Raw genomic sequence first — 27,299 nt, 5'->3', positions numbered from 1 at the left:
CTAACGAGATAGCTTCATTGGTAGAGCGCTGTCACGTTCATGAGGAGGTCGTTGATTCACACCCAATCTAATCAATATTGTTGTTTGTTCAACCTCAATTCTTTATATTTATTTACACTTTTAAACGCAATTCAAAAGTGCGTCTATTTTAATAAAACTGAGGCCGACAACGAATGTTACTCTCGGATTGTTTTATACTTTTATGTCAGTGTGTATGAATGAAGCGCCCTTCTGTTTTTACATCATTATTTACCTTTTCTGTGAATGGAACATGCAACCTGTGCCCAATTACATTATGTTAGAGCTGCTAAGCAAAACAATTTGCTTAGCATGAAATTAATTTTTGCCACGATAAAACAGGATTACCAACCAAAGTGATTTCCAAGGGATAAGCAAACATAGCTGATCTATGCAACACAATGGAAATTTGGTTGGTAATCCTGTTGTTATCAAGAAAGACATTTCATGCAATTTTTGTTGTGTGCTTAGTAGCTAAGAAACTGGGCTCTGGTCCTGTTTGCCCATTATAGTCGAACGCACAGGTACACAGTGGTTTGTGTTATTCCATATCACCCCAATTCCATCTTGCGTGCGAACTTGAGGGGGGGGGGGGGTGGTCGAAATTGGGGCCGGGCTTGGGCCATGATTTTCCTTTTTGAGTGCATCACAGTAACACGTGTCTGTTTTATTTCTTGGGGGTGTGGGCCACTAAAAAAATGGGGGGGGGGGGAGGGGGAAGGCACGTGTCCTCCAGGCTGCCCGGCTTCTAGCTGCCGATGATCCATCTGCCCCACTCACAGACATAAAGAACCTCTATGTCTGTGGCCCTCCTCCTCCCAACATCCCACTTTATGCCGCCCTCTACCGGCGAATTTATCCATGCAAATTATTATAGCATGGAACCGTTGTTAAAATAAGATTAACACGTAATCTGAATTGAGAAGTCTAGGTGACGCACAATAAATTTGCGTTCACTTTTTAGCGTTCGTTGTCAAGTTGCCTTTCCTTTGCTAAGGTCCTTGGTCATATGTGTTTTTCTTCCTCCATAATTACGGTTCAGCTTCAAATTTGTTTTTTTTTCAAATCACTAACTCTACGTGACACGCACTGGTTTGGCGAAAAACAATAAGGACACGAACATGACGTAAATACAGGTATGATTTGACACTCTCCTGATCCTGCATACAAATATTATATCCGGATTTGATTAATTATTTGATTGCCAAAACAAAGTGTTTGTTTATCCTTTATCTGTAACTGCTACCAACTTAATGTGTGCCCCCCTTTCGATTATCATGTGTCTCTTCTTTATAAATAAGGCTGTACCTACGGTTTGTATAAAGCTTGTCTACATAATGAACACAAGTTTAACTGATGTTTTTCGGTGTTTTTCATATTTTCACCTGGTTTAAAATCAGAGCAAAGTATGAAAACTTACTTGAACTTACTTGAATCCACCGACGCCATCACACAACTGGGGAGGAGACGGTAGTTCTGGTTACTGGGGCAGACAGCTTAGATAAGCTTATGTAGAGCCCCCCAATGTTCTTTAAGAATTTATCCACATGTCCCTTGAAAATATTCACACTTGAAGCTTCTGTTGCCTTTTGAGGGAGAATGTTCCAGTAGTTGACCACTCTCTGGCTAAACCAGAACTTCCTGAGGTTAAGGTTGGATCTTGATTTGTACAGTTTAAGTTGGTGACCATTACTCATTTATAGTTCAAATTTTGTTGAAATTTCATTCATCATAAAAAAAGTCTTCATGTCCATGGCATTGCCCCCCATTGGCTTGCAATAAGTTAAAGTTACTACACTTTTTAATGGCTCTTAAATTAACAAATAAATATATCCATGGTCGTGGTGGATATTTCGTACTGTCTGACACACTGACTCTGTGACTGAGCAAGAGTTTGCACATCTGTGAAATGTGTGAAGCAGGCCCATCCCATCGACTTCTGGGCGTCAACACTAACAACACTACATACCTAAGTTAGTACAGCGCTGTATCATCCCATTGCATGACTATTTCCATTTGGTCCTACTACTTGCCATCAACTTGCTGTCAATTTGCTTGCGCCGTCAACTCGCTTGTGCCGTCAACTCGCCGTCAACTCACCCAATAGGCAAATTGATAAAGATTGCAGATGCTGACACACACAGGCTAACATCAAGAGAAAGGAATTTGATTTCAAGACATCAAAACAAAAAAGACGACAAAAACTGGCTTTAAAATGATGACGTCTCAAATATAAACTTCATACTCATTTGTGCCCTGCAAGTTAAAGATGAAGTACATCTTTAGTGTCATGTGCCCAGAACCCATGCTGTGTCATTTGTAGATCGCTCACTCTCCTGCAGGCTATGGACCAAAAGAATGAAACACTCCTCCAAATCACCCTCAGGATGCTCAGACTATTCACGTTTTTAAGAAACTGTTCAAATATTATCTTTTTCAACAAGTGTATTGTAATTGATATTAATTTTGGTTTTTAATTGTAATTATTTTCATGTAACTGTCTTTAGCGCCTTAGAACAATTTCTGTTGATTTTGGCGGTATAAATGTTTTCTTCATGATTGATAACAGTGTATATTATTTATCTTATTAATCATTTTTCTGTTGGTAGAGTGAAGCACGGCATCATGGCGGCTAAGAACCTTGAGAGTAGCATGCATGGCTTGTCCATTGGTGAGGACCCAGCTCTTATTGCCACAGCGACAGCTAATCGTATGGCAACTCAATTCTTTGAGAAGTTTGAGCGTTTTGAGCTTCAAGAAACCATCGCTCAGACGTCTTACCATTGGTTTGTGTCGGCAGAGGAACATAAGCTACAAGCTGAACCACCATCTGGGGTTATCATGTCCATGCAACCATTTGCAGATAACAACTGTGTCCTACTACTGCCGTATGATTCAACTATTGAGCCTTTAGACTATCGTGAGATCCATCAAGTCTTAAGAGAACTTGTTGTCGGTATTTATGGTCTTAATCAAGTCCCTTCATTGTCTCTTGAAGTAAACTTTGACCAAGCGACAACATGTCAGTTACCTCCAGCGTACATAGATACGCATCTCGGTCAGACACTTATTAATATAGACTATATGATGAAAGGATTGTGGCATGGAGTGTATTTCCCACGAGATAAGCGAATCAAGTTTAATGAGAGATGGCGCTCAAGTCTGGATGTGAATGCAATGGGAGAACCCCAAAGTAAGAAAGTCATTCTGACTGAATTCATGATGGCAGGTAAGATTTTAGACATGAATTTTTCATTTTTAAATGTTGAGTAGGGCCTACCTTTGTGTAAAGCGGTGTAAACTCAGTACTTTCCCGAATTCTGTGAAAAAAAGTAGTATCAATATGGATTCAAACCCACGACCTTTGCAATTCTAGAACAGATGTCTCACCAACTAGACCACTGCAAATGTCCGGTAGCTAGAGGCAGTTCCAATCCTTGCAGTTAAATAATCGGCGCTTTGTATCATTTGGAAAAGGCCTGTTATAAACACGGTTATTATTATTTCAAAGTACTGAGTATACAGTCCTTACACACAAGTAAGGGTAAGACCAAATAATATATCCTCAATGCAAATTTTAAATCTATCAGTGTTTAAAGGATCACGTTGCCTTGAATTGGTCGAGTTGGTCTTTGAAAAGCTTTTGTAACCGTTTGTTATAAAATGCATTGATTAGAAAGATACTTTAACATTAGAAATAATGATCCACGCAAGTATTACTCGAAATTGCATTTTTTTTCCTTTTACCTCTTCTAAAAACACGCTCAGTCATTTATGGGAGTCAAATTTTTTACTCCCATAAATGGCCAACTGTGTTTAGTTCGCAAAGTAGAAGGAAAACCACGCAATTTTGAGACAAATGTGTGTGGATCATTGTATTCTACTTTTAAACCATCTTTCTAACCATATTTATAACCAATCGTTACAAACGCTTTTGAAAGACCAACTCGACAGATCCAAGGCAATTTGTTCCTTTAATGTTGAAAGGATCATTTGATTTGATATAAAATTATTCCCTATTCATAATTGTTACTATATCAGCTCATCAGCTTGACAGGTCATCCAAAGTTGTCAACATTCTAAGGGTCAAAAAGAAACTGCTATTTTTAAGGACCCCTCTCCCTACCCGAAAGTATCCACAATTTTCTTTCAAAATTGAGGCACATTATTCAAATATCAACATTTCCACACCTTTTAAAAGTTCTACACAGTCTCCAACCCCTACTCTCCTCCTGTGCTCGTTGTATAACCATGAAAATGAGAAAACAGTAGCTGCTGCAAACTGCTTACCGACCAAAACAACCTACACATGTACGGTATAAATGCAAACAAATTGTTAAGGGCCTGATGTTTCGACCCACTCCGAGTCTTTCTTGAAGACTAAATGACCATGAAAATGTTGACAACTTTGTGGTGCCAGCATGGAGGTAGAATGGTGCCAGTAAGTTGTTTTGTTTCCTTGGTGGCATTTGTGTGTCTGCTATTTACCCTCCACCACATTGTGATGGTTTGTTCACTACTCAGTAGCCAGTACAGTAGTTGTTGTCATTCACTGTCTGGCAGCTCATTGTCCAAACGTCTTTGTTTACTTGTTGGGATTCAGTCCACACCTTTTATTGTGAGTGCAAGCTAAACAGAATTGCAGGTAAAGTGGTGTGTGTTCGAGTTGGCTTGATAATTGAGATAGAGCCATTAAAATGCCCCGTGGTTTGGGTTGCTAGATTTCAAGGTCTGTGCAAGTCTTTCGTTGGGGCTATATTTACAGTTGCACAATGTGTAAAATGTTAATGAAAATACTTTTAATGAAAGAATGTTAAAAACTCAAATGTTTGAAAGCTACATTTATATTTTATTTCTTATTCCACCTGAGTAATGGTGTTAGAATTGGAGTAATGCGTACAAAATATGTTGAAAAATAAGCTGTTGAAGTATAATTTTAAACATTTGTAAATAGTTTTAGAGTCAGGTTATTCAGGACTTGCTTTATAAATATGATAATTTTGGACCACTTAAAATACGATAATAATTCTAATTAACTAATATGGTAAGAACTGGACTTAAATCTTCAAGATTTCAGCTTTTATTTCCAGCGTACATGCCTGGGCACACTTACAAATTGATGGGTTGTCAAATCTAGGGAATAAGTTGTAGCAAATTGCTTACCAACCAAAATGACTAATGCAAATAAGCGAACAATTTTAAAACTTTTTACAACCTCAAATTTTGACCTTGGCCGTGTCTTTCTTTGAGGCTAAATGTGAACAAAACAAACACACCCAGTCAGGCCTTGAATTTACCCACCTCATGACCTACAGCAGTGGCCCTGTCCTTTTGCTGTGGTGCCCTATATGTAAAGTTCCAATACAAATTTACATTTTCCTCATAGATTGCCCCTTACAGAGGCAAATTGCAGTGCCCCTTCAAGAGTGAAGTTCAAGGCCTGTAAAGAAAGTAGTCTTGATATTCTTTTGAGTTAAAGGAACACGTTGCCTTGGATTGGGTCGAGTTGGTCTTTGAAAAGCATATCGTAACCGTTTGTTATAAAATGCATATGGTTAGAAAGATGTTTTTTAAAAGTAGAAGACATTGATCCACACAAATATGCCTCGAAATTGCGTGGTTTATGGGAGTAAAATTGTTGACTCCCATTAATCGTCGACCGTGTTAGTTCGCAAAGCAATAGGAAAACGGTTACAAATGCTATTATAGACCAACTCATCCGATCCAAGGCAACGTGCTTTAAGTGAAATTTCCAACTGTTGTTCGTACAGATAGTAAAGTCCTGTCTGATTAATATGGATAGTTTTTATTTTCAGTATTGACTTAGGTGTTTTCTTTCAACTTTTGTACAGGTATGATGGACATTACAAAAGATCCCGACTTCAGTAGTATTTACAATAACATGCGTCTATTCCCGATGAGTGAGCACGATGCTAACGCAGATAAACGTCTGTTCATGCAGTACGTTGACGATATGAGCGTCCAACTCACATGGAGACAAGATTCCATTCAGCAACATCAGAACCTCTTTATGATAGACACTGCTTATGAAGTCACTAGCGTTATCCGACTTGGTGAAGAGAGAATTGATCATGATACATTTGAGCGATTACAGACGAGGTTACACGCTCATGTTGATGTGATCCAGAGAAACCTAGGGAAGAAAGCAGAGACTCGTAGACAACTAGAGATGGCTAAACTCATCAGTTTCTTGATTCCATTTCTGATTGGAATGAGAAGAAGAAATAAAGTTCCTGATATTAAGAGATTGCTGCCACCATTGACAGGTAAAGTGAAAGGGACAAATTATAAATAATGAATATAGTTTGAAGTGTTTAGGTTATTAATAATCTAACTATCTAGTATGAAAACTGGTTTCGAAAGCTATCTGTTACGAAAGTTAAAACTATCTCATATGAAAACTATCTGGTATGAAAACTGGTATAAAAACTATCTGATATGAAGAAAACTATAGTATTAGAACTTTCTGGTATGAAAATTGTCCAGTATGAAAACTGGTGTGAAAACTCTGTAGTATGAAAGATATGTTTTATGAAGACTATTAGTATCAAAGTTAGTATGAAAAATATCTGCTATAAAAACCGCTATGAAAACTATTTACTTTTAAAACTTTTGTAAAGTATCTAATACTACTTTTAACTGTTGGCTGAATAAATAATTCTAATCTAATCTAATCTAGTTATTATAAAAACTTCAAAAAAAACCTGGAATGAAAACTATCTAGTAGGCCTACAAAAAAAGTATGAAACTCTCAAGTGAAAACTATCCAGTAGGAAAACTTGTTTGAAAACTAGCTAGTATTCCAAAGGTGAGTTGTATAAAACCATAAAAACACAACTTTTCTTGATTAAACTTTGAAGAAATTCAAAAGGAAATAATGTGCCAAGATAACGTTTTATCATAGAACTAGAGGGCGCACTGGCCTACATACGCGGCTCGGCATGCAAGCATGTGGCCATTTTTGTAGTTGACAAAACATCATCGCACAGCGTGTGTTTAAAATGGCACGTGTGTCTCCTTGCGGTCCCGTGGCGTTTGTGCAAGCAGCATCACCAGTGTGCCCTCTACTTCTTATATATAACTCTACGTGTTTTATTTTCAGAATCAGATCATCTTGGGATGTTTTTGATATCTGGTCTTCCTAATGTCTTTTTTCTTGATTGATTCTTTCCTTCACAGCTGACGAATGTAAAACAGAACGAGAACTTCCTCCCTTGATGCTCTCCCCAACATTCCGCTGCCCTAACTTCAACTCCAGCAACAAATACTTCCACCTTCATGGGGGTATGACCTTTGACATTGAGACTGACCCCTGTGTGAACCCACCCGATGAGGTCATTGAGAAATATGAGGAGATTAAGTTGGAAGCGATGGATTATCTTGCAAAGATTACTGATCCTAACCAACCGCTGCATGAGAATCTACATGTACCAGTCACAGAGATTGCCGGCAAAAAGTAAGATTTGAATGAATTATTCCGTATAAAACAAGTCATATTGTCTTTACGGGCCGAGAAATTTTGCTTTTAGTTAATGGTTCTCTAGCCTGAACGTCTGACGTCACACTTCGAGGCTTGTGAATAACGCCAGAGACCGACCTCCAGCCGGCGTGTACATACACCTTTGACCTACATTCATTTCACATGTAGAGATACGTAGTCAAATTCTATGTGATAGGAGTGTACTGTTTGGGCATCTATGGAAAGCTCATGTCACTGTGCAGGTTATCCAAAGATATCATTGTATCCAATGGAATCACTGAATCTGAGTAGCTGTCTTTATCCTTGCGGTTAAAGACAGGGGCCCAGGCTAGGTTCTCATGACCAAAACTAAACAATAGACGGGCACCTCTAGGAGAAATATGTAAATTTATACAGGAACCTTGCAAAGGGCACCACAGCAAAAGCTCAGGGCATCATAGCAATTGCTGTGGGTGTCAAGTGTTAAGTCGAGGGCTGCAATTCAAGAACAACAACATTGGGGACAAATCTTAAATAAGAATAACGAAGCCAGCAGTTAACCCTGGTGAAGATTACCATGATTTGTAAATGTACATATTGAAATAATTGTACAGCATTGTTGCTGTTTCAGTCTTTAAACTTTTACCGCAGGTCAGAAATGCAATAGTGTCTACTATCATAAACAATGAATGATTTTATACAAATATTGACTGCTTCGAGTGCTATGGTTAAAACTACCACTCGCGAGGTGATCCCCGGAACGGTCCGGGGATCATCGAGGCATCGAGGGAGTCGTAGTTTTAACCATAGCACGAGTTAAAGCAGTCAATATTTGTTCTATAACACCCCAAACGACTATTTATCATCTTCGTAACGCTCCGTATGCGCATTTCAGATACACAGATGCACAACTGATTGGGTTCGAGGTGGGTAAAAAGACGTCTGGGTACTGCACGCCGTGTGATGGTCGTCGGACTACACGGCAAACGATGCACTATCACACGGGCGTCGTCTAGTAAAACTAAGACATGTCATGTGGCGCGCTCTAAACCAATGAAAAGGTAGAATATTTGTAAGGGGTGTTATAATAATAAATATTTTGTCACAGGTATTTCATCTTGTCCATGGATTTTGAGACTTACTACCCAGTATCGCCTCCTCAACCTCTCTGGGCCCACGCCTTTTATGACAAGATTGCAGAGTTGAAACCAAAGCGACTTCCATTGACTGACATCCAGATGCATGAACAATGGAAGAAGAAATATGGCTATCACCAAGCAATTAAGTACAAGGTATGAAGCTTAATAATACAAATAATAAGAACCGTATTTAAACAAAGGATACAAAGCACCAAGTATTTTTATTGCAAGGTGAGTGGGACAAAGTTTTTGAAATTCTTAGACCTAATCCTACAAGGTGCTACGGCGCATTCAGCAGCCACAGCCAGGAACACCGGGGCGAACCCCTTCTCTTTTCGATAAGTGCACTGGGTTATTTTTATATGCGTTACACAACACATGGGACCAACGGCTTTACGTCCCATACGAATGACGAAGCAATGGTTAAACTTGCTTAAGGACACAAGTGTCATGACTGGGGATTCGAACCCACACTCTGCTGATCAGAAACACCAGTGTTTGAATTCGGTGCTCTTAACCCCTCGGCCATGACAGCTTCTTCTCCTGGTGTGTCTGAGTTTGTACAGTGATTTTTAACACCTTTGTTCGTGCAGGCATTGGACTTTGCTCTTGAAGGGGCACAGCAATTTCCCTGCGGTAAAGGGCACCTCTATGAGGACAATGTAAATTTTGCAGAGGGCACTAGAGCAAAAGCACAGGGCACCAGAGCAATGTACCCTTCTCATGAAATATGTAAATTGCACAAAGCGCGTGCGCACTAACATCAAGCTGTTCCAACACGGGTAATGGGTGCGTGACGCAGATGCGATTGTGCGTCTGCTTAGTGCACAACTCCATGGCGTTTGCCAACCAACAGGGTATGTACGCATGCTTGAATGTTATTAGCATGTTTCATGAAAAGTGTCAGTTGCTGTGGGTGCTGTAGGTTATTTTAAGGCCTGTTCTTGAAAATTAAATGGGTAATCTTCATCTTATTGACTGGAGGCTGTGATTGTCTTGATTTACTTTAATTGTCTCCTGACGATGACTAGAGCAAGCTAGTCGAAATGTTGAGACCAGAAAAAACTCACTCCGCGTTAGCAAAGTTTATACGTGAAGTCCCCTCACTCCACTAAGCGTAAGAAGTAGTCAAGGCCGATTTTCTACCTTCCGCCCAGGTAGTAGTTAAGAAGCAGGACAGTTCTTTTTAGAACTTAAAAGTCTCCCGAATTCCCAAAATCTTTTCCCCCGGTGCAGTAGAGAAGTGTCAGGAATTCTGAATAATCTTCTCTGCGATAGTAGAATATATAGCTAGACAAGTACTCAAAGAACGTTATCTACCCAGCAAGTAGATATACACATGCTCTTACCGCAAACCAAATATACATTATGACTGATTTAGTTTTAAAGTTTAACTTCATACATTCATTTGATATTCAACTTGATTCTAAGAAATGCAACTTGTCTTGAATTTTACAGAATCTTCAATCTGGGCTGAAGATGTCATCTATTCGAGGAATGGTCTCCATCTTGCAGACACTGGCTAGGAAGTGTCCCCCGTCTCGTCTTAGTAAACAAGATGAGGATGGCTACACATGTATGCACCATGCTGCTAAAAACAATCGCCCACTTGTCATTGAGTTATTGCTGATACAGAGGCAAGATATTGATGTAAGGAGACATCATCTCACAAATCCAAATGGTGAGTGGACTGTTTCTTGTCTAACTGGGTTACAATGTATATAAATAGAGTATTAGGTTGTGTCTGTAACGGCAACTTCAGCTACCGCTAGATCAGTGCGTCTGCCAGTGTTGAAGACAATGGACACATTCCGTAATTGTCATAGACCAGTCTTCTCACTTGGCACATGGTGTATCTAAACATATGTACAAAATAACAAACATGTGAAAATTTGAACTTGTTGGTTGTTGAAGTTGCGAGGTAATAATGGATGGGGAAAAAACATTGTCACACAAAGTTGTGTGCTTTCAGATGCTTGAATTCGAGACCTCAAAATCAAATTCTGACATCTCAGAGAAATAACTTCTTTCTCAAAAGCTACGTTACTTCAGAGGGAGCCGTTTCGCACAATGTTTTATACTATCAACATCTCTCCACCCATTGATCTCTAACAACGTGAACAAGTAAATTTTTATGCTAACAGTTATTTTGAGCATGTACCAATAGTATCCAGTGGCTTTAAGGAATAGGCAGACGGCTGTGATCTAGTGATAAGGCCGTATTTTTGACAGCCTTATTTCAATTGATAAACAACACAGGATATTATTGTGATTCATTAACCCATAGTAAGTGGACCAGAATCATCTTACAAACTCTACAAAGAGGGAAAGTTAAACTTTTGAAATGACAGTAGTTTAAATGAAGTCACTTTTTAATGGTGGATTTTTATTAATTAATTAATTGGTGTAGGTCTACTAACTCATTTACAATGGCAAAAAGAATAAGAGAAAACAATATTTTGCTTCATTCATAAATCAGTTTGATCATCTTGTATGATTCTATGGTATAGTTTGGAATATTTAATGGTATTTAACCCATTTCCCCACTTTTTCTGATCCTATAATATTGTCATTTAACTCAGCGAATGAAATCTGTGGAGGTAAGAGCCTAAGGGTCTACAGCATGTTACATTAAATACCATCACTCCAAACACATCACTCATTCAATGTTGGGCTGAATTTTTGTAAATATATTTTTTGTTACTGTCTGTCTGTCTGTCTGGACTTATGAGTGTCCTGCAGGTACACAAAACACAGTTTTGACGTTGTTCTTTTAAAGAACATTGTTTGAAATACACAAACACTTGTTGGTTTTTATTTTGTTGACACTGCAATGCAAGGCACAGTTTGGTTTATGTCAAATGTACTGTAAAAGTGTTTGTTTTTTGGTGACAATTAAATTGTACCAAAAATGATCCTTCCTAATTAACATCTCCAGCTGAACACCTCTTGAACATTCTCCTGAAGATGATTAGAGCCAACTAATTGAAACTTTGAGTTGTCAACCACCTTTTTTTTCAAACAACACAACTCAAAAGAGAAATGTTCACACGCTGTTACTGCAGACCAAACTACACTTGGTAGAAATCAGTACAAGTTTCAAGTCCTATTGAACATTCAAATACGAATTAAATGACAGATTTGAAAATAACATGTTGCCTTGGATCGGTCGAGTTGATCTATGAAAAGTGTTTGAAACCATTTGTTACAAAATTCATTTGGTTATAAAGATGTTTTAAAAGTAGAATATACTGATCCACACAAACATGCCTGACATTGTACGGTTTTCCTTAGACATCGTGAACTAACACGACATGCAATTTGTGGAGTCAAGTTCTTGACTCCATAAAATGGCCGACTGTGTTAGTTCGCAAAGTAAAAGTAAAAACCATGCAATTGCGAGGCATGTTTTTGTGGATCATTATATTCTCTTTTTAAAACATCTTTATAACCAAATGCATTTTGTAACAAACGTTTTCAAACGCTTTTCATAGACCAACTCGACCTATCCAAGGCAACGTGTCCCTTTAAGAGTTAAACCGTTGTAGTTGTATAAATAATTCCATGCATGGTGTTTTCATTTTGTGTTATCCTTGTATCATCCTAACCCATTGATCTTAACATAGCTCATCAAAGAACCAATAAAACCAAACATCTTAAACAAGCACAGCATGATCCAGTTGTTGGTGAGTTACTAGGTGTCTAATTTTGTCTACATCCTCGTCACATTTCGTTTCTTCATTATATTTCTCTGATCATACTGAGAAATCACCGAACTTCTCAAGGAGTTGCAAATCTTCCGCGTTCAACTGGAACTTGTAAACAATTGATGTAAATTGCTAACAGACTTTAGTAGTTGTAGTTTTGTAGCTTAGTATTTTTGTCTGCAAGAACTGCTTTCATTTGTTCAATGCCTAACTATTATGGATTGAGTTTGAAAGATTGCTTAGTTGTTAATATAAAAGCAATAGCATTTTTTAGAAGATGCTCAGAGCATACTGATCAAAATGTTGAGCATTAACATTTCGTCTCAGAGCCTCTAATTCTCGCAACAAAATTGTTTTTCACGGTGTCACACCCTAGTATTTTTCTACCATACACGGCCCAAAGTCGTGTGTCATCTTTACTTCGTTTTTCAAAACAAAAAAATTACTGCTTGTTAGTTGCAAAGAAAATAGTGTTGCTAAAATTCCTTCTAAAGCTTACAAATCACATAGACATAGATTACAACTATATAACAGGACCTTCCGTTGCTACCGGTAACCCTCTAACAATCTTACTTTCACCGATTTGTCTTAATTAATTCTTGTATTCATTTGATTAATTACTACTATTTTCAATAACCATGCACGTTCTCTTCACATGCTGTTTTTCTTTTGCATGGTATTCTTTTTGACCTGCACTGAACTTACAAATTAATAACAAACCTTTCTTTGATATAAAAACCCAACCGAATAAATTCAATAGAAATGTACAAATAATTCATGAAAACCTTTCCAAGCCTAGAGACCTACCCTATCTCAACAACTTTGAGCATCTACTGCATCACCGTGCTTGAATTCCCTCAGTCTTAACAGGCTAAGTGTCGCTTGCCACATTTGTAATGATAAAAGATTTTTTTCTCAAATTCCTGAATTGTCATGACATGATATCCTGGCAGTAGTGATAGACTGCTTGCATGCAGTTGCAATCTAGATTTAAAAATAAAATATAGTCAATATAACAGACCTTGAATTTCAGCCTTGAAGGGGCCCAGCAATTTTCCTCTGGTAAAGGGCCACTTCTATTTTATAAGGAAAATGTAAGTTTGTATTGGAACTTTGGAAAGCGCACCACAGCAAAAACACAGGGCATACCTCTTGTTAATTGAGTCACTTGTTAATTGAGTCACCTGCCAATTGAGTCATCTGTTAATTGAGTCTCTTGTTATCTGAGTCACTTGTTAATTGGGTCACCTGCCAATTGAGTCACCTGCCAATTGAGTCATCTATCAATTGAGCCATCTGTCAAGTCACTTGTCAATTGAGTCACTTGTCAATTGAGTCACTTGTTAATTGAGTCACCTGTTGATTGAGTCACCTGTTGATTGAGTTACCTGTTAAATGAGTCACTTGTTTGAGTCACCTGTTAATTGAGTCACCTGTTCTATTCTTAAGGTACAACGCCGTTACACCTTGCAGCTCGTTGTGGTTCTTTGGAGGCTGCTTTGTGTCTAGTTTCAAACCGTGCTGGTATGATCCTTGCTGATCCTGCTGGATGGGCGGCTATCCATCACGCTGCGTTCTATGATCACGCTCCCATCGTCAGGATGTTTGTCAGGAAATTTATTGACCAGATGGAACTTGAGACCTGGGACAAGTAAGATAATCTGAAAACTAATCTTTTCATCTGATAAATCTCTTGCCGTAGATTTAAACATTGAAATAAATATAGCAAAAGCAGATGTCATCTTATTATGTTTCATCAGAATTTGAACAAGATTTATTACACCATTAAGCTAACTTTTATTATTATTAATTATTATTAGTTAGCTATTAATCTAGTACACATAGGGCTAGATAGCCTAGTTTGTAGAACGCTGGCATGTTAATCCAGAAGTTGTTGGTTCAAATCCCGCTCTAGTAATCTTGTCTTTGTTCAATCCAAAATCAGTTCAAATTTACCCAGTCAGTTTCTCTTTGTGGTTTGTTATTTGATATCTGAAACAAAAAGTGCCACCCCCTTAAGGTGATCCCCTGGCTGCCGCTTCCCAGGTTGTAAACTTGGGTGTGATCCCTGGCTACACGGCAGTTGACGTTTGTATGGTTTCTGACTGGCACCCCCGAACAAAGATATTGACAAAATAGGGACACCGCCAATATAGGGCTAGATAGCTCAGTTGGTAGAGCGCCGGCACGTTAATCCGGAGGTCGTTGGTTCGAATCCCACTCTAATATTCAGATTTACCTGTAAGTTGTTTATGGATGTGTTCGATTAGCTTCCCTGGGTCGACCCCACAGTGCACACTCGGGTGAGCCCCTGACAAGAGCTAATGGAACGATCACTCACCCTCTTGTGGTGGCGTCATGCACCTGGGGCCAGCCCCATATGACCCACTCTACAAGCAGGGTACTTGGGGCTGATCCGGGTGAGCCCCTGGAATGACGTCAAAGCTATTCGAATGTACCGGGGGCAGACCGGGGTTGACCCAGAGAAGCTAATCGGGGGCAGACCGGGGTTGACCCAGAGAAGCTAATCGGGGGCACACCGGGGTTGACCCAGAGAAGCTAATCGGGGGCAGACCGGGGTTGACCCAGAGAAGCTAATCGGGGGCAGACCGGGGTTGACCCAGAGAAGCTAATCGACCAAAGTATTTATGATTCATGTATATTTGTCTTTCAATTTCTATATCAGATTAAGGCGGACTCCATTGCTGTTAGCAGCAAGCAGTGGTGCATTAGAATCAGTGAAGATATTGATAGATCTTGGAGCTAATATCCGTAAGACTGATACTGAGAAGAATACCATGATACACTTAGCAGCGCTTCGATTCCATACAAATGTCTTGGAGTACTTTATTGAATGGAATCATCGTGATGTGCCGGTTTGGCAGACACTTATTGGTAAGAAAACTAGAGTAACCTCTCCTGATGATGACTAGAGTAAGCTAGTCGAAAAGTTGAGATCAATTCAAGAACTGACTCCACGATAGTGCAGTTCATTATGATCCTATAAGCTAAAGTAGTAGTCCCTGCCCGGGTAGTAGTTTAAAAGCAGGACAGTTCTTTTCAGAACTGAGAAGTCTCCTGAACATCCGATAAATCTATTTTGTGGTCGTAGAATAAAGAAAGACGGTTCTCCTAGAACAAACTCTACCTGGCAAGTAGATACAAACACGATGTTACCGCAAACCAAATATATATGTTGATCCCTCACCATAGAATAACCTTGCTGTAATAGCTCATGCTATATATGGCATAATATACTCTTGGTTTTTTGCACCGTTTCATTGTTTTACTCCTCTCTAAATGTAGATGTACACAATAAATCTAACATCGGAAGTTTCATTTAAAAAATTTGTTGCGTTTTAAACATATCCAGAACAAATATGTTCATGCAGGAAGAACAATCCCCATTAGGAAAAAACAATCTGGGAAGCATGGTCTCAGATTAACATTTGGGGCATAAAAACCGATGTATTTTTAACCGCATCACTTTGAAGTAAAAATTTTCCCTCCAAATTCTTTTCATTATCAAACACTGCTGTAGGCTTTCTAACCAAAGGTTTTTAACTGCCATTGAAGAGTGAAGAGTGCTAATACCCTTTAAAGGCAGTGGACACTATTGGTAATTGTCAAAGACCAGTCTTCTCACTTGGTGTTTCTCAACATATGCATAAATTAACAATCCTGTGAAAATTTAGTGAAAATTTGAGCTCAATTGGTCGTCGAAGTTGCGAGATAATAATGAAAGAAAAAACACCTTTGTCAACATGAAGTTGTGTGCTTTCAGATGCTTGATTTCGAGACCTCAAAATCTAAATCTGAGGTATCAAATTAAAATTCGTAGAAAATTACTTTCTTGAATGCTATGTTACTTCAGAGGGAGCCGTTTCTCACAATGTTTTATACTATCAACAGCTCTTCATTACTTGTTACCAAGTAAAATTTGTATTTTTGTGAGTAATTACCAATAGTGTCCACTGCCTTTAAACAATATTTGCACTCGTAATTATTTCAATATCTACCTTACAGGTATGCTGAAATCTCAAAGCTTCCAATGTAAAGACAGCGCTGTAAGATCTCTAGAAGTTCTTACAACATCCAATAAGCAATACTGGAAACCCATTCTTGAAGCAGGTATGTAGCCATCAGCCATTTCCAGTCTTGTGGAACATTCTGGAAGTAATTTATTCATAGGGATCCCGTTCTTTCCAGGTAGCTGCAGGGAGGGTGTGGAACGATCTGCCACATTCCATCTGAGCCATTCAGACAATAGACACTTTCAAATCAACCCTGAAACATTTCAAAAACATTCCATAGACATTTGATTTTTGTATTTCTTGTTCTTTGCATCGCTGGAGAACAACCGAGAGGGAACTTTTTTTATTGAAGCGAGCGCCATGAGCACTTTTTGTGGATATCGCAGCTATAGAAGTTGTCATTATTTTTCTATTATTAGTAGTTTGAGATATGGTGGACATAGCACTATGACGCTAATTGGTTTGTGTAAAATTGCCTGTAGACACCCAAACCTAACAGTGCACTACTTGAGTGTCCCCCATACCTCAAAAAGGCTAACTCATGGATCTTTGTGTATGTAATAGTAGCGTTATGGATTAAAAGACTAAATCCAAATTGGTGGCTACAGTTATGGCTTTGACTGTTGCTAAGAGTGTTGCTAAGGACATCAAATACTTCAATGTATGATAATGAGGACATCTAGCTGGTAGCCTTAGCTGTAAACGCCCAATTTCATAAAGCTGTTAAGCAGAAAATTCTGCTGAGCCAATTCCTTTGCTAAGCAAGAAATGAGTTAAGTACCAGTCACATCAATCTGGCTAGTAATATTTTTTGTTTTGCTTAGCAGGATTTGTTTGTGCTAACAGGCTTTATAAGTTTTGGCCCTGTCCATCTATTGTTTTATTTGTCTTTCATTGTATTTGGCCAGAGCTTTTTTAAATTGTATCTCTGTGAAGCGCTTTGAGCTTCTTTTTTGGCGGACTTTGGTACTGTATAAGTAAGTGTTATAATTATTTATTATTATTATTCTTTCATCTATTCTAGATGGAATTCCAGCTCTTGTTGAGATCTTGAAGATGCAGAAACGTGAGATGCAATCTCTAGGAGCAGCAGTCATCTGTAACCTTTCTCAAAGTCCAGAGATCCGAGATGCTGTCGCTAAATCTGGTGCCATTCCTACCGTTATTAAACTACTGAGCTCTAAAGAACATGATATCCAATCGAGAGCAGCAATCATTCTAGCTGATCTAGGAACCATTGATGAGAATCGTAGCATGATCAGCGATGAGGGCGGTATACCGCCGCTGATTCAACTAATGGAGTCACAGCTTGAGGATGTTCTAGTTGAGGTAGTGAATGCTGTCAGAGTGCTATGCCTTGGTCATCATGTCAATCAAACATTAGTAGCGCAGCATGGAGGAGTTGAACCACTGGTGGAGTTCTTGCAAGTCAAATCGGGTACGTCTTTCTCTTAGTATCATTTGAAATTCCTGCTATAAGTTTATGCCAACTCTTTTTTCCTTAGAACCTTTAAGTCTTGGAACAACCTCTAGCCGTCAACCATTACTCAATCCTGTTTAACACCATTTGAAGCTGCTGTTCTCAGTGAAAAGTCTATTCTTCACAGTCTGCCCTGTGCTTTTGCTGTGGCGCCCTTTGCAAATTATACAAATACAAAATTACATTTTCCTCATAGAAGTGCCAGTTACCATAAGAAAATTGCTGTGCCCCTTCAAGGACAAACTTCAAGGCTTGATACATATCAACTGTTTGATGTTTATTTTGATGTTTATTTGTAGATGTTTTAAGAGCAGCAAGTTCAGCCGCCCTTGCTGCTCTGACCAGTAACCACACTGCGAATCAAGACTTGGTGGTAGAACGGAACGCTGTACAACCATTAGTCTCACTGATTAGAGGTCGTAATATCTCCGTCCAGACTAAAGCTGCAGCAGCGCTGGAATCACTAGCAGAGAACAACCCAAAGTGCCAGGCTGCTATCTTGGATCTACATGCGCCTAGTGCACTCATACGTCTCCTTAAGGTACATTATTAGAGAGGTTTCACAAGTCTACCGATACAAATAATAATAACTAATTCTTACATAGCGCATTTCACAATAACCGTATCAATGTGCTTTACATTAGTGCCCTGGTCATAGGCCCAATAACATCCCTTTTTAATGTTTCTCAGCTCCTTTGGGAGTATACAGCCCTGAGCTGCCTGTAAGGTGCTTGTGGCTTTTTCATACACAATATCAACCTCTACCCTCGCAGGTACCCAATTATACCCCTGGGTGAAGAGAAGCAATTCTAGTATTAAAGTATCTTGCTCAAGGACACAAGTGTCACGACCGGGATTTGAACCCACACTCCGGTGACTGCACCAGAACTTGAATTCGATGCTCTTAACCACTCGGCCATGACACTCTACAGATACAGATACAGATACGTCGACACTTTGTGTGTTCATGTGACACAAATCCGTGACTATCGTATTTTGCACACACGTTAGAACGGATACAGGAGCTTATACGTGCCGTAGAAAAATAGATACTATTTTGCAGACTTTTTGTCCCAGATCAAGAACATTTCCCATGAAAATTGCTTTCACTGGTATCGTGGTCGATATAGATAGACAATTTTTAGTCATTTGCAAGCAAAACGATGAGAACGTGCAGTGTAAACACAGAGTCTCTATCGGTCACACTTGTCTGAAAAACACATGTTTGTATGAGAAAGATGACAGCTTGGTGTTATCATCTCATTGTTGGAGTTTGTTGAGTTACCTATTGGAAAGATCACCTAAACAAACAAACAAACAAACAAACAAACAAACAAACAGTTTGAGTCTTTTTCAATGGGGACTTTATAAATACATATTTGGTTTGCAGTAACACCATTAATGTGTATCTACTTGCTGTGTAGATTGTGTTATTTTGAGAACTTGTCTTGCTTAATGTTCTACTAAATGTATTGGAGACTGAGTTAGGAGTGCGTTTTGTTAACACATCCACTGTGATTGTTTAGATATGGGCTCTGGATGTAAAGGAGCAAGCTGCCTGTGGTCTATGGGCTCTAGCAGGACATACTAGACCACAACAGAAGATGATTGCTGAGTTTATTGGAATCAGCGGAATTATTGATCTTATTGTCAAGTCAGAAAAGCTTCAGTATGTTGGTGAGTAATGGCTTTTGTTGAAATTCATTCAGAGTGGATTTATTCATATAAAGATGACGCTGGCATGCATGTTTTTTGTTTTTTTTAAATGGTGTTGTTATTATTGTTTGTTTAGCATTCACTGGATATGTACATGTATTGTTGTGTTTACATTGTCTCTGCTGTGCCTTGAACATCTGTAAAGATTGATTTGGCGCATTACAAATGCCTACTATTATTATTATTATTAGTATGGTTCTTAAGGGAAACATTAGAGGCAAATGCCTTGGTGCCACTGCATCCATGCCCCTGGTCATTGCCTTGGTGCCCCCTGGTCATTGCATTGGTGCACCAGGGCCCAATTTCATAGAGCTGCTTAGCACACAAATTTGCTTAGCATGAAATTTCTTCCTTAATAAAAACAAGATTACCAACCAAATTTCCACGTGATTTTCAGTAAAAGCAAACAACAGCTGAATGCCAGTAACAAGCAAATATGCAAAAAATGGAAATTTGGTTGGTAATCCTGTCATTCCAAGGAAGAAATTTCATGCTAAGCAAATTTGTATGCTTAGCAGCTCTATGAAATCGTTCCCTGGTCATTGCCTTGGTGCTCCTGGTCCACTGCCTTGGTGCACCTACATGTACATGTAGTTGTTGCTTTGGTGCCCATAAAATGTTCATTGAGGAACAAATTTCTGGTCTTACAACAACAAAGTATTAGGCTTGCATTTTTTTACATTCAATTCATTTTATGAGTGAATTAATATTTTGTAAGAAGCTCATTCTTATCATGCTGTTGATTGTTAATATTTTAGATTTTTAAACTTTGACCAATATGCCTCGACTATGTCTTGACTAATTTTCTGGACAACGTGTCTCTTACTATTCACTGCTTACTTGTAACAACAAAAGGAAATAATACAGACAATTCAATTTAGTTTCACTGTATTCTTAATTACAAATTTGTTTACTCTTACTTAAAGAATTGTTTTGCTTTACTCCGTAATACATGTAACTATTGTTGTTCTTTTATGAGAGTATGGAAACAAATGTATTCTTGAATTGAATTGAAACTTCCTCTGTGCACATTTTATTTACAAATATTCACTGGCTCGCAGCTTGCTTATAATTATTTTCAAACTTTCTTAATATTCAATTCAATTAATCCTTTGCAGGTTGTATGGCAATGATAGCGCTAACGAGAGCCAGCTCTGATAATCAGAATCGTATTGAGAAGGAGAATGGCATCCTCCCAGTTGTAAGAATCCTCCGTTCTAGCAAGACATCAGAGAGGGTCTTACATACTGTCATCAAGGCACTGGGAACGCTATGTGTTGGTGAGTAGTAAAGACTAGAGAGGAAGTTAAAAGAGTAGTTGCATACAATATTTTCTAGGGTACCACATTGTGACATTGTGGGTCTCTCTCATTTCCCTTTGCGTTTTGACTGCCTTGCTCCGCACTTGCATTGTGCTTTTGAAAAACCCACTTTATATTGCCAGTATATTTGACTGTATGTACTGGTTCTGATCCTGATCTTTCTTTAGGTGTGGCCAACGTTAACAATCCAATCACTCAGAGAAAGATTGCCGAAGAGTACACCATCTCAACCCTCGTTAGCATCTTCAGATCTACTAGTAATGAATACATCCAAGTAGAGATTGCTAACACCTTGGCGTGTATCATTCTGGGAAATAAAGACAATCAGGAACTGCTCAAGCAAGAGCCGCAGTTTGAGATGCAGTTACTACTCAACTTACTACATTCCAAGAAGAAGGTACGTATAGCAAATTCACTCCTTGTGTATTTGGTTTTAGGGATGCTTTTCAACATTAAACTAGCCAGCCGGACCATGTGGAGTGATTTCTGACTGGTGCATTGGCCTTTCAACTGGCATTTGGGCAGCGGACTAATGTTCAGGGCGAACACTGATTATGAATCAAAGGCAGTGGACACTATTGTTGATTACTCGAAACAATTATTAGCATAAAACCTTACTTGGTAAAACCAGGTAACAGGTAATGGGGAGCTGTTGATAGTATAAAACATTGTGAGAAACTGCTCCCTCTGAAGCAAGTTTTTGAGAAAGAAGTTATTTTCCACAAATATGATTTTGAGACCTCAGATTTATATTTTGAGGTCTTGAAATCAAGCATCTAAAATTACACAACTTTGTGTGACGACAAGGGTATTTTTTCTTTCATTATTATCTCGCAACTTCGATGACCAATTGAGCTCAAATTTTCGCAGATATTTTGAATGGAAATGTTGAGATACACCAAGTGAGAAGATTGGTCTTTGACAATTACCAATAGTGTCCAGTGTCGTTTAAGGTTTTTTTTTTTTTTTTTTTTTGTGATTCAACAGAACTGGGTGAATTGGCATCAATGTTGTTCACACCATTAACAGTTTATATGTTACATGTACATTTATAAAAACTATTCTGGCTTGATTTCACAAAGCACTAAGATTCATATAACTCTTGATCACAACACTGAAAATAATTTCATACCTGAAAATATCGACCGACACTTCGGTCTTCAAGGAGACCAAGATTCATCTTAAGATGAGTTATCAGTGTTTCCACAGTGATTTGTTATGTGACATCACACTTTTTCTTAGCAATTGAAGGCAGTGGACACTATTGGTAGTTACTCAAAATAATTATTAGCATAAAACCTTTCTTGGTGACGTGTAATGGGTAGAGGTTGATGGTTTATAACATTGTGAGAAATGGCTCCCTGTGAAGTGTCATAGTTTTCGAGACAGAAGTAGCTTTCCATGAATTTGATTTTGAGACCTCAGATTTAGAACTTGAGGTCTCGAAATCAACCATCTAAACGCACGCAACTTCATGTGACAATAGTGTTTTTTCTTTCATTATTATCTCACAAGTTCAATGACAGATTGAGCTCAAATTTTCACAGGTTTGTTATTTTATGCATAATGTTGAGATACACCAACTGTGAAGGCTAGTCTTTGACAATTACCAATAGTGTCCACTGCCTTTAAGATATGGCTGCAGAAAAGATTAATCTTAGCTCTGGATATGTAGTATTATTTACAATGACAAAGATTTTATTTCTTTGTGTGCTTAGGATGTTGAGCTGCAAGCTGGGAATGCTCTTGCAACCTTTGCCTTCAATAATACCACACAGCAGCTTGCTATACGAGAAGCAGGAGGTCTTAAGATGACAATATTTCAAGATTTCTTAGACTCTGAAGATGAGGAGTACCAAGCCCATGGTGCTTTCCAGGTAAGACATCCATCTTTGTAGAAAGGGAACCAGTCTGTTAATCTGTTTCCTAGAAACCTTTAGTATTGCCGTAGCACTCGGCTGTCACCTTATTACTTGGCAGTACTTGATGCCCCTGGTCATCATCGCCTCGGTGCCCCTGGGCATTGCCTTGGTGCCCATATTATTGTCGTAGTACTCCGCGATACTTGGTAGTTGGCAGTGCACCTTAGTACTTGGCAGTACTTGATACTTCAGTGAAAAGTGCTTGACTTCAACACTGCCTATAGACAAATCCAGGCGCGCACCGGGCGCACATGTGTTGAGCACCGCTGTGGTGTACATTTGCCTAGTTTTGTGCACAAAGACATGAAATCATGTTCTTTTTCACTCTTTATGGAAATTAAATGTTTTCCTCAACGACTTACACAATTTTCTTGCCAGGACATCATGATATACTAATGAAGATCACTGGCCACAAATATTTGCAACTAAACAGAAACTGAATCATCTTAAAAACAGTAAATGTCTTAGGTGAGTTAGGGAAAAAGACACGTTTACTGCATAAAAGTGGCTTAAATGCGTTACATTTTGTCAGAATTTCAGTATTTTAGTTTGTGCTTAATTAAAAAAAAAAAACAAGAATGTAGTACATCGTTATATCATGTAGCCATGACAGGGAAATTGCAAAGATTGTCGAGGAAGACATTCAATTTCCATAAAAAGCGAATAGGAAAACGATTTAATCATGTCTTTGTGCACAAAATTAGGCACAAAGATACCGCAGCACTTGCGCGACTGGATTGGTCTATAGTTGATGTTGAGTTATAATCGGAGTCATAGCTGACAGTTGATAAGTTCTCTACATTGGCGTCATTGTCACTTTCTCATAGAATGATATGGCCTTGACTCCGTTTCTTGTTTGTTTTTCCAGATTGTTGTTCTTGCTCGAGTCATCTTAGATCGAGATCAAGTTTCACTGTCAGCTGAAGGTGTAACAACCCTTGTACGATTGCTACGATCTGGTGATGACAATACTGTCATACTAGCAGGTAGGTCATCTGTTGCTATAATAATCAACATCATCATTTAGCGATCGCATCCGAGATTCCATGCACGACGTCACGCCAGAGGTGTTTATCCCTCATTATGTTTGGAAGGTCCACGATTTCAGCCTCTACCGATCATGTTGATGTAGTTGAGTGGTCGAGGTCCTCTATTAGGGCATGGCAGTCTCCAATATAACACGTCAGGAATGACCTGGTCTTTGGCATGAAAGCAGTGACCTGCGAAGCGGACTCTGCGTTGAGCAACAGTAGTAGAGATTGGTGGAATATCTCCGTAGATCTGTTCTTTGGTCTTGTGCTCACGCCATGAGATGTTCTGTACCCTCATAAGAAGCCTGGTGTATGTCAAGGTGATCTTGAAACTCTTTCTTCATGGTCCAGTTTCCACTATAATAGAGGGCGCTATACTCATTTGAACAGTCCTTGACAAAGTCTTCGACCAAATTTGCCTTTTTATAACAGAAATTTATATCTTTGTTAGGTGAGGTTTGCGTTACCATCATGTGAAAATCTCTTTTGAGTAGTGTTGGTTCTGAAAAGAACCGAGGGTTGACAACTCAACGCGATCAAAAGAGATTTTCACAAACCTCACCTAATTTTACTTTCACCATGCAAAGTTTCAAATCCTACGTCTACTTTGTTGGCAGGTACTTTGATGGCCAGCTTAGCGCATACCCGTGCTGGTATAACGGATGCAATGATTACATGTGGGTCAGTTGAGATACTTATCAATCATCTGTTCTCCCAGAATGCCGAGGTGCGAGCTGCTGCTGCCGTTGCCCTTGGTTACCTCACGTTCAATCGCAAGGTACTGTTGAATTATTTCATAAATCTATTATGCAGAAAATTCTGCATAGCAAATTTCTTTGCTAAGCACAAAATAAATGGACAACAGTTGCAACAATGTAAACCTTATGGAATTTCGGCCAGTGACCAGTTTCTGTTAAGCATAGATTTTCTGTGCTAAGGAAGTTTGTTTGGTTACAAGCTTTGCTGGAAATTGTCTGCTAAGCAGAAATGAGCAGGATAACAGTCCAAATTGTACATGTGACATGATAGTTTGGCCGTCTTTTTCTTGTAAGCATAGTTTTGTTGTGCTCCAGTACCTTTTGTTTAAGTAACTCTCTGAAATTAGGCCATGTTCTATATCATTAATGAATTTGTTGTCAATGTGTGGTGAGAATGCATAAGAAGTGCAGTTTGATTGACTTGAATACTTAATGTGATTGTACAGGCTACACGATTGCTCCTTGTGTCTACACGCAACACGCCTGGCTTATATCAACGCCTTATGGACAACCTGGATAAAGATGGGAAAATGTCACATGACTTTACTGATGAATTCAGACGAGCACAAGTTGTTGGATTACCAGCATTGAGGTGAGATAGGAAATTAGTTTAGTCTGTGAGGGCAGCATACGTATTTGAAACACGCAAATGTTTGGCTTGATGATCTGTCAACCTTCTTGAATGAATGATGGCTGTTTCGTTACGATGCACCAAGTGAGAAGACTGGTCTTTGACAATTACCAAATAGTGTCCAGTGTTTTTAAGTGTTTAATTTCTTTGCATTTGTAGTTTGGAGATTCATGGAGGACCCCCTGCTGTTCCACCACCAAGACCAAGAGGATTACGTAAGTCTCCCCCAATCTCGATCTCATCTTAAGGAGGGGAACCCAAAGCCCTCTCAGTTCCAGTCTATCTTTCTTTCAAGTTGCATTTTTTATGTTAATTCATAGAATTGTCTTTAATGCAAGTAACTACATAGTTTGAACACAAAAGTTTCCTGTTTTTTAAAGTTGTTCCCCGATCTTTCTTGTTCAAATTTGTATTTAAATTGTTTGTTTTTAATATAGCTCGACCTAGAACCACAATGGGCTTCAGCAGTCGTCGTCCTGCGACTGAGCAACAGAAAAAGCGCCCTCAGGGTCCACCAAGTCGTGCCGTTTCTGCCCCAGCCAGGAGTTTGAAATCCAGAGCAACTGATATTTCTAATGATGAGATTGAAGGCGTTAGAAGCATTAAGAAACGAGATGTAGGGCCTGGAGGAGACAATAGGAGAATCTTACTAAGAAAACCTACTGATGATGGCAAGATTGCTTGGTCTTAAACAGTAGCTAGCTGTGTCCAGATAAACAAGGTGCTTCAATATGGAAATTTAGGCATTGCACGGTGAGGTATCAATGTATACTCGGTTGTCGGTAACACCATGTGTATATCTACTTGCTTGTAGATTTGGTTCTATTGCGAACTTGTCGTGCTATATTTTCTACTATCGCGGGGTAGATTATATGTAACTCTGGAGACTTCTTAACTACTGCGGAGTAGATTTTTCAGAATTAGGGAGACTTCTCAGTTCTGAAAAAGAACTGTCCTACTTTTTAACTACCTGTACTACCTGGGCGGAAGGTAGGAAATCGTTTGGGATTACTACTTTTCTTTAGTGGATCGAGGGGACTTCTCGTTATTAACTTCACCACTGCGGAGTAAGTTCTTTATTGGTTTCAATGTGTCAATGAGCTTCAAACTGATTAGTCAGGTGTTTTAGTACAAGAAGGGTACCAGACTCAACATTTCCAACTTGCTATATATTGTGAACTTGTTTGACAAAGGTGCTCTAAATGCAACAAAGGTACCAGACTTTCCAGCTAAAGACAACATTAAGATGGGTGCTGAGTATCAAAGGTCTGGAATATCCGGAATTATTGTGAACTTTGGAGTGAAAACAAGTTTCTCAGAATTATTGTCGAACTTGAAATTTCAAGGATACATAAATATTTCAAAGTTCGTGTTTTACTGTAAAGTGGTCAACGGTGCATTATATTTATACAAAAATTATATTTGATAAAGTATTTTAAAAACTGTTTTAACACATTGTAAAAAGCTGTGGTATTTTTCAGGCAAAATTAATTTGATATCTTTGTAAAATAATCTAAACTGTAAATAAGAGTGTCCATTTAAATACATTTCTTTTATTAAATTACTAAGGCATTTGGTTTACATTATTAATTGTGCATTCCAGAAAAGTAGAAAGTGGTCAATGTTTTTATTAATCCCTTTTAAGAACAACAGTTACTCATACCAAACTGTAATCAAACAAAGGTCTTTCAAATCTTATAAATTAAACATTGTTCAAGCTAAGCAATTTGTACTTATTAATTTATGTTTAAAGATTTCCAAGTACCGATAAGTATATATGTAAAAATGGTTAAACATTCATTCCGTCCTATAACTGGAAAAACTTCAAGGTTGATGTTTCTTTTTTTAAAAGCTGGACGTGAACGCAGGTGGGAGCTTCTCTTAAAGAAGTGGGTTAATTAAAGATTTATGATGCCAAATATAAGACTGTATGAGCTTGTATTTAATGTACAAATTGCCTCTAGCCACCAGGCTAGCTCGGTCTAGTGGTAAGACATCTTCTCTAGCAATGCAAAGGTCTTGGGTTTGAATCCCACTGGAGTGATTTGCCAACACATAGGA

General features: G+C 38.6%; 1 protein-coding gene across 3 annotated transcripts; it reads left to right on the top strand.

Moving 5' to 3' along the window:
• Positions 1 to 995: 995 nt before the first annotated feature.
• On the top strand, positions 996 to 27,162 carry LOC139948593 (ankyrin and armadillo repeat-containing protein-like). 3 transcript variants are annotated; one of them, XM_071946770.1, is made up of 21 exons: positions 996 to 1,154; positions 2,628 to 3,247; positions 5,871 to 6,305; positions 7,219 to 7,495; positions 8,607 to 8,790; positions 10,096 to 10,318; positions 12,264 to 12,323; positions 13,794 to 13,995; positions 15,031 to 15,239; positions 16,371 to 16,475; positions 17,403 to 17,816; positions 18,158 to 18,399; positions 19,385 to 19,535; positions 20,693 to 20,854; positions 21,064 to 21,293; positions 22,615 to 22,773; positions 23,687 to 23,804; positions 24,467 to 24,627; positions 25,054 to 25,199; positions 25,398 to 25,453; positions 25,676 to 27,162. In XM_071946770.1, exons 2-21 carry the CDS (start codon positions 2,644 to 2,646, stop codon positions 25,927 to 25,929), a joined length of 4,392 nt encoding a protein of 1,463 aa, XP_071802871.1. In that variant the 5' UTR covers positions 996 to 1,154; positions 2,628 to 2,643; the 3' UTR covers positions 25,930 to 27,162. The 3 variants fall into 3 exon arrangements, with proteins under 3 accessions (XP_071802871.1, XP_071802872.1, XP_071802873.1); XM_071946771.1 differs by lacking the exon at positions 12,264 to 12,323 and adding an exon at positions 11,220 to 11,237; XM_071946772.1 differs by lacking the exon at positions 12,264 to 12,323.
• The last annotated feature ends 137 nt before the right edge of the window (positions 27,163 to 27,299 follow it).

Source organism: Asterias amurensis, chromosome 16 (assembly GCF_032118995.1).
Source record: "Asterias amurensis chromosome 16, ASM3211899v1".
Lineage (NCBI taxonomy): Eukaryota > Metazoa > Echinodermata > Asteroidea > Forcipulatida > Asteriidae > Asterias > Asterias amurensis.
The sequence above is the reverse complement of the archived record's forward strand: the minus strand, read 5'-3'. Positions and strand labels throughout refer to the sequence as shown.